General features: G+C 54.8%; 1 protein-coding gene and 1 non-coding gene across 7 annotated transcripts in view; one reads left to right on the top strand and one right to left on the bottom strand.

Moving 5' to 3' along the window:
- The first annotated feature begins 2471 nt into the window (after positions 1-2471).
- Positions 2472-12188, top strand: part of LGR6 (leucine rich repeat containing G protein-coupled receptor 6) — a 127629-nt gene continuing 117912 nt past the window's right edge. For 4 of the 6 annotated variants that reach the window (XM_063793651.1, XM_063793641.1, XM_054657670.2 and 1 more), the window contains exon 1: positions 2580-2874. In XM_063793651.1, the coding sequence (XP_063649721.1) occupies positions 2663-2874 (212 nt within the window). In that variant the 5' untranslated portion in view covers positions 2580-2662. Of the gene's footprint in view, positions 2875-12188 lie in introns of all 6 variants that reach the window. The other 2 variants (XM_016935790.4, XM_054657666.2) reach the window with 2 other exon arrangements.
- Positions 6302-6405, bottom strand: LOC112207551 (small nucleolar RNA U13). Its single transcript, XR_002941989.1, has one exon. It is a non-coding gene; the product is annotated as a small nucleolar RNA U13 (small nucleolar RNA).

Raw genomic sequence — 12188 nt, 5'->3', positions numbered from 1 at the left:
CTCTCCCTGCTAATCCTTCAGTTTCTAAATATCCTCAGACTTTGGTCTCTCCACGTCTAGTTTCCTGTGGTGCTAAGCCCTGGATTCAGAATCACAGCTCCAAATTGTTCGTCCTCTGCCCCATCACCCTGTACGCACCACGCTGTATGCAGTAGGGTTTATCCTGTTTCCCACTTCCCTTCTCCTGCCATCCCCAGCCTTCTCTACCTGCCAGAGCCCCCAGGGGCCACCCTCAGCCCCCACCAGGATGGAGGTGCCAGAGCTACCCTGTTACTCGGAAGGCAGGCGCTGGAGGCACCCCTCAGGCGGAGGTGCCAAGTTTTCCCTGCTCCTTCGCTCTCTCCTCCTTCCTCCCCTCCACATAGGAGGAGGTGGAGGAGAAAGCAGGGAGGGCATATGGAGAAAGGAAAAACCAGGAGGAGCAGTAGAGACCAGAAAAGAGGGCGGGGAGGCAGCTGTCTGTCCCACACACTCTAGGACTGCACTGCATACCATGTGCGTGATTGCTGGTGGCCTCATGAGCTCCTGCCTCCCTCCCTGGGCAGGCTGGGAGTTTCCAGGTGCAGTGCCTGATGCTGGACCTTAACTGCCCCTGGTGGAAGACCCTGGGAGGACACAGAGAAAGCCTGGACAGATCAGAGCAAGAGTCCCTGAAGTGGAGTTGGGTCTCCCCAAGGGGAAGAGGGGAGAGCTCTTTGGCCAACCTGAGTTCCTACTAAGGTGCAACGGGTCAGAAGTCAGTGGAGGGTCCTTCTCAGGCCTGGTTGAAGAAGGGTACAGAGGTCGTGCTGGCTGCTCAGCCGGGAGCTTTCCCAGAATGAGACTAAAGCACTGGTGCCCTCCCAGGAGGACTAAATGTCGGTGTCCTCCATATGCCATGTTTATCAGGAGCTGAGGGTGGGCCCCCTAATGACCCTCGTAAAAGCAGGCTGGAGGCTCTGCTCTGAGCTGCCCAAGTCTGTCTCAAGCAGCTGCTGCTGAGGTTGAAACAGGGCTCAACCATGGCTTTTCCACTCTGGGAAGATCTCACATTGGAGCAGCAGGAGCTGCAAATGAGATGGAGCCGAGGCTATGGTTGAGTGAAGGAAGTGCAGGCTGGCCTGCGGTAGCTTTCTTCCATAGGGCAGAGGTGGCTCTATCTGTGGGTCTTTCTGGTCATGTAGGCCCATCCTCTGGCCTTCCTAGGAGGCTCTTCTTCTACTTTCAGCACCATGGCACCAACTGGAGGCCTAGGGTCAGGGTCTGCTCATTTCTTGGTCCAGCTATGCAGCCCCTCTAGCCCTGGGAGGTTATTGGGAGAGTGGAGAGGTGTTGATGAGAGGATCCTGGCATGTGGAAGGACAGGGTGGAAGAAATCCTGGATGCCTCTGAGGTCCCAGGTTTCTAGTATACCCTCTGGCTGGACCATGGGGAGATAGGGAAAAAAGGAAGGAGGGGGGCCCACAGCCTGCTCTAGCTCTGCGCTGGGGCTTGGCTCAGCATGGGAGAGACCAGAGAGAGCAAGAGGCTGCATGAAGGAAGCACAGCCAGCTCACTATGGTCTAAGGAGAGAACAGGGATTGACCTCAGTTTTAACCACCATGCCCTTTGCTCTCCAGGGCTCTGGGGCCGGCCCAGGTCAGCCACTTGGTGGGATTCCAGCCTCAGGGTGGCTGAGCTGCAGGTGCAGCACCCGGCCTCCAGGTGGCACCAATCCGCTTACTTTGAGGTGGGCTCTGACAACCAGCTGAGCTGCCCGCAGTCCCTCAGACTCCCGAGGTCCTGGGAGCAGGGATCAAGGTGGTCCCCAGGCCGTAAACCTGACAGAGGCGGCAGGAGTGCATTTCCACCCAGGGTGCACTCAGCGGGTGTAACTCCACACCCGTTTCTTTGGAGTCAAGGCCCGGCCTCTCAGTGAGGAGACTGCTCCTGGTTGCCCACTGTCGGGTCATCCCAGCCTGCAGTGGAACCCTCCTCAGCCTGGCCTCTTCCAGGGTAGCCCCTCACTCCCCTCTCTCCTGTCTTAGCAGACAGGCCAGGGAGGGCGGATGAGTTCCAGCTCTGGGGATGTCCCATCAGCTGTGTCACCTTGAACAAATCATTTTGCCTCTCGGGTCTCAGTTTCCTGCAGTGTGAAACATGGTGGAGGCATGAGGGGCAATGGGAGCCCCAAGGCCTCTTTCAGAGACCTCCTCTGGGTCCCGTGTGACCCCGTGGCTGTCCCCAAAGGCAAGAGGGTCCCCAGCCCTGCGGCCAAGACCCTGGGACACCCTATCCAAACAAATGCAGGTCTCTGACGGGCTGAGCTTTGCTCGCTTGAGTTTCTTTGCTTTCTTCCTTTTTTTTTTCTTTCCTGGATGAAATTCCTGCCAGCTCCGAAGGAAGGAGGGAAGGGGAGCGAGCCGCAGCGTAGAAAGTTTCCTTGACTCCTCCTCCGGCTGGGTCTCCCTCCCTTGCCAAGCCCAGCCTGTGAAACTGAATAACGAAGATCGCTCAACAATGCCTGCCCCTCTCTGACTGCACCGTCCCGGCGCTCCCACCGCCGCCGCTGACGCCCAATAGAGCCCCTGGGGCGGTCCCCACCGACGGTGCAGCCCGCCGGGACCGGGAGGAAGCAGCTGCGGCCACCGCGCCCGTGCGTCCGCGCCCGGCCGCCAGGTGCCCCAGTAGCCCGGCCGCCGAGATGCCCAGCCCGCCGGGGCTCCGGGCGCTATGGCTTTGCGCCGCACTGTGCGCTTCCCGGAGGGCCGGCGGCGCCCCCCAGCCCGGCCCGGGGCCCACCGCCTGCCCGGCCCCCTGCCACTGCCAGGAGGACGGCATCATGCTGTCTGCCGACTGCTCTGAGCTCGGGCTGTCCGCCGTTCCGGGGGACCTGGACCCCCTGACGGCTTACCTGTGAGTACTGCCCGCCTGTCCCCGCCTGGTCCTGCGGGCTGCTGGCTAGCGCCCAGTCCCGGCCTCAGCAGGGCACCTGCTTGCTTGGTGCCCTGGGGCATGGGCATCCCGGAGAGGGTTTGCCCCCTTCCAAGTTGACCGTTGCGGAACTGGGGAGGGGAGAAGAGTCTGAGACTAAATACCAGGCGAGCAGGGAGACCGGGCTTCCCTGACTTGGCTTCCCCATTGGCCTCCGTGCTTGTGGGCTGACTATGGGAGCCCAGGCTTGGCGAGGTGGGTTCTGGATCCTGAGCGGGAGGGTGCGGGGCTGGCTGCTCCATCTCCTGTTGCTGCATTCTCTTCTAGCAGAGCAGTGCCCGGGATGGTGGCTGAGGGTAAAGCTGACAGAACTGGAGGTGGAGGTGAGGGGAGCGTGCCCCAGTAGGGTGGAAATAATGTCTGTTCTTCTGCCATGGTGAGGACAACAGGGCTGTCACACTGAGGCTGGGTGGCCTTCGTGGGGGAGGGGGTTTCCCAGAAGCTGGGAGGGGGGCCTTATCCACTCTTGTCTCCTCAGAAAGGGACTCTGCCAGCACCATCTCCCTTCACTGGGGCCTCCTGGCTCCCCCAGGGGCCTCCCTAAAGTCATGTCCCAAGAGGCTGTGTTGGAGACACTAATTTGTGGGCAGGCGCCGAGGCTGAAAACCAGAGAACCATTTTTAGCATCTGAGTTGGGGTGAGATGGCGCGTGAAGGGGACCCTACTGGGGGCAGCTGTCCTGTCTGTCTGGCTCATGGGAGCTTCCCCTCAGAGCTGGAGGGCTGGGGGCTCTGGCTGCTCACCACCTGGGCAGGAGGAGGGTGAGAGAACACATTCCAGGCCACCTACCCGCACCCCCAGCCCCGCTCTGGGGAAAAGAAACCTCCTCCAGCCCAGCTCTGCAGGCTCTATCAACTTCCTCAGAGGAGCTGGGAGCAGGTGGGAAAGCCTGGGGCCTTCTGCTGAGGGCTAGGATCCCAGAGTTCCTTCTGGCCTGAGAGAGGCCCCTTATTTATGGCTTTGGGGTTCCAGCACATGGGAGCTTAGAGGAAGAGGAGGCTGGGTGAATCTTTATAGGGGCCTAGCAAGAATTTGTGGAACTAAAAGGATGCTCAGTGTTGGGAGTGTCCTGGTGGGAGGTAGAGGGTCCCAGAGGGCAACTCTTCATGGGGCTCCTCTCCAAATGTCCCTGTCCCCAGGTTGGGATGTCCCCCTCCACTCCAAAAGGCACAGGCTGTGGGCCAGGTAAGGGAGTGAGAAGAGAAAAATAATGTCCATCTTCTAGAAGGACAAATGGAATCCTTCACAGTGCAGTAGGTGACGGCAGAGGCAATCATGGGAATAAAGGTACCAACTGCACAGAGCCTGGGCGCTCAGCATCTGGCAAAGCAGGGCAGGCTCCGGCCCCACCCTACACACAGGCCAGCCCCTCTTTCAGCAGTTTTCTATCCTGGGAGTATGTGACATTGGTTCATTTGAAGACAGGGTCCTGTGGCTAAAGAGTTTAGATGTGACTTCTGTGGAGCCTTTCTCTGGGTGAGCTGAAGGAAGGTCCCTTGCCTGGGTTGAAGGGGCAGGGGAGATAAGGCCTTCCAGAGCTTCCTTTCCCAGCATTAAGTCTTCCTAGACTGGTTAATGACCCTTTTTCTAGAAGGACTTGGGGAAGGAGGTACACTGTCACCTTTGGAATTCAAGCATCCTACCATCCATGCTGGCAGAAGATTTTCCCACTAGCTTGCCACAATTCCCTCAGAGCTGTGAAGTCTGCATTTGGGTTCAGTGGAGGTGGGGTTTTCTGAGCTGGTCTGTGTCTTCCTGGGGATTGAGAAAGCCCCTCTCTCTCAAGACTCAGGGGATGCTCCTGAGAGTTGTGGAGAGAAGAGAGGGAGTGGGAGCTATAAAGAGTATGATGGATCCTGAGGCAATGTGGGGAATTTAGCAGTGGGGTCTGGAATATTGGAAGGAGGTGGCAGAGGACCGTGTCCCCTGCCCTGGGCTGGGGAGGGGTCCCATCTGGATGGTGCATGAAGGATTCCTACAGTTGTCCTGAGGGTGTCTCAGAGGAGGAATTTTCTTTCTTTGCCCTCTCTGGAGAACAGCTCTACCACAAAGGCACCTGAAGGTGGGGTTGAGAGCTGGCATGGAGAAGAGCCAGGGTGGGGAAGTCTTGGGGCTCCTTTCTCTTTTCAGCGATGTTAGGAGATGTCCAGCTTGGCCCTGCCCCATGTATCCCAGCCCTTGCTGAGGACAGCACAGATTCGCATCTGATGATATAACCAGCAGTGCCTCTCTCTGAGCCACTCAAACCTTGGTTCCTTCCTAGCTCTGCCACCTACTGAGAATCACTCACTGAACACCTCTAAGCCTCAGGTTCTTCATGTGTACGTGGAAAGGAGGAAGCAGGTTGCTGAGTGGATTAAATGAGATAATATGTTCAATGAAAGTCCCCAGAGTGCCTGACACCCGAGGGTGACTCTGAAATGGTGGCTAGTATTATCATGCCTCCTATGGGTGCTCCATGGAGGTGGAGGTAAACTACCAGGCCTCTCCACACCAGAAGAAAATTGAGCCTAGTGGGTGAGTGTAGAATTCAAGGGAATGGTTTGTGGCTGGAGGAAGAGAGCTGTGTGCTGGGGAGGTGACTGTCAGGGCAACTCTTGATCAATACTTGGCTGGTTCTGGGGACTTGGAGCCCAACCAGTTGGTGAAAATTGGGGGTTGGGGATCGGGAGGGAGAGTGGGGACTTAGGTCCTCCTGACACAGAGTTAAAATGAAAAATGTTAAAACACTTGGATATGCAGGAAGTAGCAGGCCAGAGAGGACTCGAAGATCCTTAGAAGAAGCCATAGACAGAACCATAGGAGGCGCCCAGGAGCTATGGGCTCCAGAAGGTACCCACAAGTCCTCTTGCACATTCCTTGACCTGGTCTCAATAAAAATGACATCACATCTCTTCCCCCACTCCACAGCTGTGAGATTTTCTCCTTCTAGCCAATACCTTTCATGAGGTAGGTGCTTCCACCTCTCCATCTTGGTTCTAGGGAAGACCAGAAAGGCGTCTTTATAGCCAACTGGTATTCTTTGCCTTGACACACATGTCCAAAAACTATTACCACTTTTGGGCTCAATGCCAGCCCTGTTTGATCAAGGTTGGGAAGACGGACTTCAGATACTCACAATCCTTCATATGTCTCTCTTTCTTGCAACAGTTTCCTCTTAAACTATAGTCTCAGCGAGGCTCATTGACACTCACCAGGGTTTTGACATTCTCCCTGGCTAGGGCCTGTTCTGGAAAGAGACCAAGGGGGAGATGGAGCCCCTGGCTCTGGGACATCCAATCTGATGGTGATAAGAAGGCATGATGCCTCTTGTTCTATTCTTTTTTCTTTCTTCTTAAAAAAAAAAAAAAAGAAGACCAGTAATGTGCTGACTTCATAACAAGGTTTGAGGGAGGCACTTCTCACATGTGAGCACGAAAACCCAATTGTCACACTTCTTAACTACAAAAGTATCACCTCTTGTTCTATTCCATTGCATGTGCACATGATGCAGAGACAGGAATACACAGACAGCAAATAACTTGTTGGGCAGACAATCCCCGGAGTTGTTCCTGAGTAGAAAGATCTGGGTAGTTACTCTGGGCCCGCAAGGCTGAGCAGTGTCAGTAAACAGATGGTGCCAGAAAAGGTGTCTCACGCAGCTAGTTGTAAAAGACCTCAGGCTCATGCACTTGCAGTCACACCTAAGCACCCATTTTCATCGCCCACTGCCACCAGGGCTGAGGGAGGGGCCGCTACACCATGCAACCCCCATTCAGACTGCTGATTGCTTTCTTAGGAATTCACTCCCTTTAAGATTGCCTGTGATAACTGATAACCACTGGACTTGTTTGAAAGGTTAGATGGTGTGTGCATATGTGTCTGTGTGTGTCTGTGTGTGTGTGTAGATACAGGGTAATTTGCAGGGGATGTCTACAGCCAAAATGATGGAGGCAGGATGCTGGAGGCAGAGAGTAAGGGGTTGTGGCATTTGCTACAACAAAGCAGAGTTCAAGCTATCACTTACTAGCTATGTAACCCCCAGCCAGTTGATTAGCCCTTCTGTGACTTAGTTTCCTCACCTGTAAACAGGGTTAAGATCTACCTCATAGGGTTGTTGTGTGGATTCACTTAGATGATGTTTGCAAAGGGTTTGGCATAATGTCTGGTCCATGGGAAGAGCTCGATAAATGTTAGCCAGTGTTGTTATTAGGGTGACCAGGGCCAAGAAATGTCAGTCATGGAAGTCTTCCTGGAGGAGGAAGTCCTGGAGCTAGCATGGGAGGGAGGGAAGCAGTCCTGTTCTATGAAAGGCATAGGATAGGTGTGTGTGTAGTTGGGGGCTGTGAGAGGTGCAAGAAGCTGCCAAGAAGACGGAGTGAGTTCTACTGGGAACCAGACTAATTTTAGGTTTTTTTTTTTTTTTTTAAGAGTACAGTCTGAAAATCCAGGGAGGGGAGGGGAGCACCTGATGGAAGACGCCAGCATGCTCCCTTACATGGTCTAGACGGGCCCCTGCAGGGGCTACAGATGAGGAAGCAGAGAAACAGGCAGCCTTAACAGGGGAGAGCCAGCCTTGGAGAGGATGTGTTGTGAATTGGGGGTGGGGGTGCCAACGTGCCAGGTCTCATTTCTCACTTCCAAGGCCACCCTTCCCTGGCCCAGTCTTAGTCGCCCTTTCTAATAGATTCTAAGAGTTTGACTCCTCCTTCCGGAAACGTGGGGTTTGTGAGTTCTAATCTTCAGTCTCTCAGTTGCTATGAGACCCTGTGCAAGTCCCAAAACTTCTCTGGACCTCAATGTCCAGAGAAGCCATGTTTTGGATGAAAAACTAGAAAGTGGGAGAGGCAGGGAGCAATCCACTTTGAATCTCCTGCTCCTGGTGTGGGACAGAGAAAGCTCCCCGGGAGAGCTGCTCAGCTGCAGGCAGTGAGGGAAGGGAAGGAGGGAAGGGGAGGACCCAGGCAGCACCCAGACCAGGGTGGGGAAGAGAAGGGCGAAGGAGGGGTACAGTGACTCCAGGAAGTGGGGTCCCCTGGGGCTCTCCTGTGCCAGCCTTGCTCCAAAGTGGAGCCTAGTAGGGTGGGCCCATCAGAAGGCAGACCCAGGGGGTCGCCGGAGGTGGGTGAATGTGTGGGGGAGCCAACACCCCAGTTCAAAGGAAAGGCAGGAAACAGCCCTAGGCAAAAGAAAAAGGAAACCTCTCGGCTCTGGCAGCAGCGGGCATGGGGCGCGGCTGGGTGGGGCGGCTGGCGGAGGAGAAGAAAGCCTGGCTCAGAGCAGAGTTGGCCCCCAGCCCGCCCCCACTCCACCCCGCCTTCCCCCCATTCCATGGGCTGTCAACCCTGATGGCCCCACATGCGCTGCAGCCTGCTTCCTGCACTGACCCACGCCCCCCAGGGGAGAGACACACAGGGCACAGAAGGTATCCCAATGGGGAGGCCCTGCTGGGCGCGGGCTTGAGTCTCAGCTCCACTGTTGATGAGCTGTGTCTTTGGGCAAATCACTTAACCTCCCCAAAGCTCCAGTTTCTCAGTCTTTAAAATGGAAACACTAATAGTATCTACCTCAAAGGGTTGTGAGGAGAAGCAAATGAGACAAAGAAAGCAAAGGGTCTTTTATGCTATAAGGGCTTACAAAATGTTTACTATTAATATTGTTTTTCTTATTGCCTTCAGCTACAAATAAACTACTGTGAAAAGGGCCCAGCAGAGCTACTGGTGACAGGACGGGGAGTTAGGATGGCAGAGTCTCATCTTCTGGAGCCCCATCAGATCACCCTTCCTTCCCTCCCACCCTCCTCCTTTACTAACAAAGCCCGTCCCACTGCCTTTCAGGGAAACAGGCCTTTCAAGCAGCCAGTTCTGCTCTTGGGCTCCTGGGCCGGGATGGTGGAGGAAGTGATCCTTCTCCCAGGGGATGCCCGGAGGAGCTGGGGCTAAGCCTGCCGCCTGGTGGGAGACTCTCCAAAGAGGAAGAATCTGGGCTTCTAGGTTAGCGCTGTCTGGAGAGTACAGCTTCTCCCCAGAAATCAGAGTTCCTTGAAATTAGAGTTTCTCTGCTATAGCCCAAGGAAAAGCAGGGGTGAATGGGTCATTTGGGATTGGGAGTGTTGTTGTGGGGGTTGGGGGCAGACATGCCCTGAGGGGCCGTGAGGATCCTCCTCTGAGCTCATTCTTAATGGGCTATGTGACCTTAGGCTAGTGAGTCACTATTGGGAGCAGGGCTAAGATCAAGGAGCCTGCTGGGGCTTCAGACACCTTGGGAAGGTGCAGGAGATGGGGTGGCGGAGAAAATGCCAATCTCCCTTCCCCATGTTGGAAATGGCAACTTCTTTTAGCCAAACCGAAATGAACTCACTGACCTGGGGGCTTCTGAGAATCGTGGGGTCCCCTTTGTACTAACTAGTCCATTGGCAAAAATCGAGTGATCTCCAGTCCCTAATGACAATTCAGGTCTCTCCTCCCGCCCTTCAGACATGGGAGAACAGGTCCCAGGAGGAGAAAAACACCCGAGAGGCCAAACTTGGGCAGTGAGCAGAGAGTTATTTTGGAATCAGCAAAAGGACATGGTGGGGGGAGAGCTCAGGGGTTGGCACTGTGCCCCCCGGAGCCATGCCAGAGCAGGCCATGGGCAGGCCGGCGGCTGGCGGGTTGGAGGGGAGCTGGGCCCGGCTACTTAAGGCACCTCCAGAACTGAAGTTTCCTTTGTGTCCCATCCCCAGCCCCCGCTTCTCTGCTACAATCTTTTGTCTCCTCCAGAAACCATCAGGGGATGCCTATGCTCTGTGTCTTCAATTCTCCCCATCCCTGGGAGATCAGGGCCCTCTCTGATTAACTGTGAGATGTGAATTTGAGGCTGGGACCGGGGAAGCATCTTGCGCCCAGCTCTCTGCCTCTCCTGTCTGCTCCAGCACAGTGAGGATACCTTCCTGGTTGATATTTTCATGCCCTGGACTGTGATCTTCTTCCAGAAAGACACTAGCTCATCAGGAACGTTCATTCTTGGGACCCAGTCTTGATGGCCCCCCATAGGTTCAGAGAGACATACATAGGAATCCACCATCACCCTGATGTCTCTTCCTTTACCAATAATAGTAATAACCAGCATTTATTGAATGATTGGCATGTGGCAGGAAGTGCGCTCAAGCACTTTATCTGCATCATCTCACATAAACCCCATGAGAGAGGTGCTAGTGTTATCCCCACTTACCAATGAGGAAACCAAGGCTTTTCAGTGCTAAGGAGCTTGCCTAAGACAACCTGCCACTAGTTGCTGGTGGGGGGATTTCAGCCCAGGCAGCCTCCCTCCTACCCACTTTATCTACTGCCTCTCAGAGGCCCACAGCTGAGGGGTTTCCAAACTCCAAGGGAATGAGCAGGACTCTGGCTGTGTCAAAATCTCAGGCCAAGCACCCTCTCAAAGCCTAGTTACAGTTCCTGTCTTTCTGGGGGAAGGATCAGTGGTTTGCCCCATTTCCCTCCCATCCACCAGCAGTGGTTTCTGGGAGCCCATCTATGGGGGCTACTTGGAGGGGAAGGTATTGGGGCTCAGCACAGAAATTGGGGACTCTGGGGAGGGTAAGACGGAATCCTTGAGTGTGGAGATTATCATCAGCGTTGATGTTGAGGACCTACTGTCTGCTGGGTCCTCTGGGAGGCAGTCAGGGTGATGACTGTCAGTGAGAGACCAGCCAGGTGCACGTGAAAAGTGAACTCACTGTATCAGATAATCCTGGGAGCATCCAGGGAGGACCAGAGGTGAGGTCCACAGGCATTCAAGGGAGAAAGAGGACCGAGGTGGTCAGGGAAGGCCCAGGGGAGAGAGAAGAGGCTTGAGTCCTGAAGACCAGAAGGACTTAACTCAGGGCCAGGAGAAGGGGAAGCCATGAGCCCAGGTTAGAATGAGGAACCACATTGGGGCTTTTGTACTTCACCTCCACGACCTGTTCTGTCCCACTCCCTGGGGCAGCATGTTCTAGAGCAGGGTTTTCTTCCCTTTTTCCCTCAGGGCACACATTTTAAATACACAGACACACACATACACAAACACACAAATGCAATCCAAGGTATTCAGTGTCCTGGGTTAAACCAACAAGGCCTCTCAGGTGAAAGGCACCCAGTCAACCCTGGGCAGCATCCAGCCATCCCAAGGGATAGGAGACCCCATCTGGGCACACACCTGGAAGCACTGCTATAGAAGAAAGAGTGCATGTTTGCAGCCAAGCAGACATGGGTTCAAGGCTAAGTTCCAGCTCTAACCAGCTATGGCTGTGTGTTTCTTCACCTCTCTCAGCTTCTGTTTTCTTGCTTTCAAAATGGGCATACGGAAAGATGTTTATAATTAGACACAGTGCTTGGCACATAGCAAATGCCCAATCTATGGGAGCTATGGTTATTATCTATCTGGTCTCCCCTTGAGAAGAGGCACTTGGGAGGAGCGGTGGAGGCAGGCCTGCAGTGGCCCTTCATTTCACCTATTTGACTCTGCCTGCCTAGGGCTTGCCGAGAGTGAGACCCAGAGGGTCGGTCCTAGGACACAATTCCTCTCACCCTCTGCTTCTGCCACCATCCTTTCCCCTTTGCGCTTGGAGGTGCTGGAGGAGGTGGGAGTGTCCCCAAGAGTGTCCAGACTGCATAAGGTGGCAGAAAGGTGCTGAGTGTCTTCCATTGCACCAGTGTCAGGGACTTGGATGTGGTCCCCAGGCCCAAAGCCAAGGCAGATGGACTCATGGAGGGGGAGGAGCAGAGGAGCAGTGCGGAGTCACTCTCTCCATGTAGCACCCCCAGCTCAGTGCATTGCTGGGGTTCTTGCAGGGCAGATGAAGTGCTTCTTTGTATAGGGGAATATGTGGGTGAACCAGGAAAATGGGAGCCTAGTACATGGAGGTTTATTCCAACTCCCTGTGTGATTGGCAAGTTAGAATTGCCCCCCTACCTGAGTTATTATTGGCTCCTGAGAAACAGGCCAAAGGCAGCCCCCACTAAGAAGCTTTTAGCACCTCCTATAGGAAGGAAGCCTTCCCAGTGAATCCAGTGTGAGGATTCTTTTCTCCAGGTCTCTGGACCTCTCCCAACATGCTCCATGTTCCTTTGCACGAAGAAGAACAGCGCAGTTCGGTAGAGTGTGTGTAAGCCCCGGTTGCCATCAGCACACTGTGTGGATTCTGGCAATACCTGTCATCCCCACTGGTGCTGCGGTGCCCCTCATGCCCCGTGTTAATAACCAATGATAGTGCCACTTGAACTCCCAGGCTG

Source organism: Pan troglodytes, chromosome 1 (assembly GCF_028858775.2).
Source record: "Pan troglodytes isolate AG18354 chromosome 1, NHGRI_mPanTro3-v2.0_pri, whole genome shotgun sequence".
Lineage (NCBI taxonomy): Eukaryota > Metazoa > Chordata > Mammalia > Primates > Hominidae > Pan > Pan troglodytes.
Note: the sequence above shows the minus strand (reverse complement) of the source record. Positions and strands in the feature narration are given on the sequence as shown.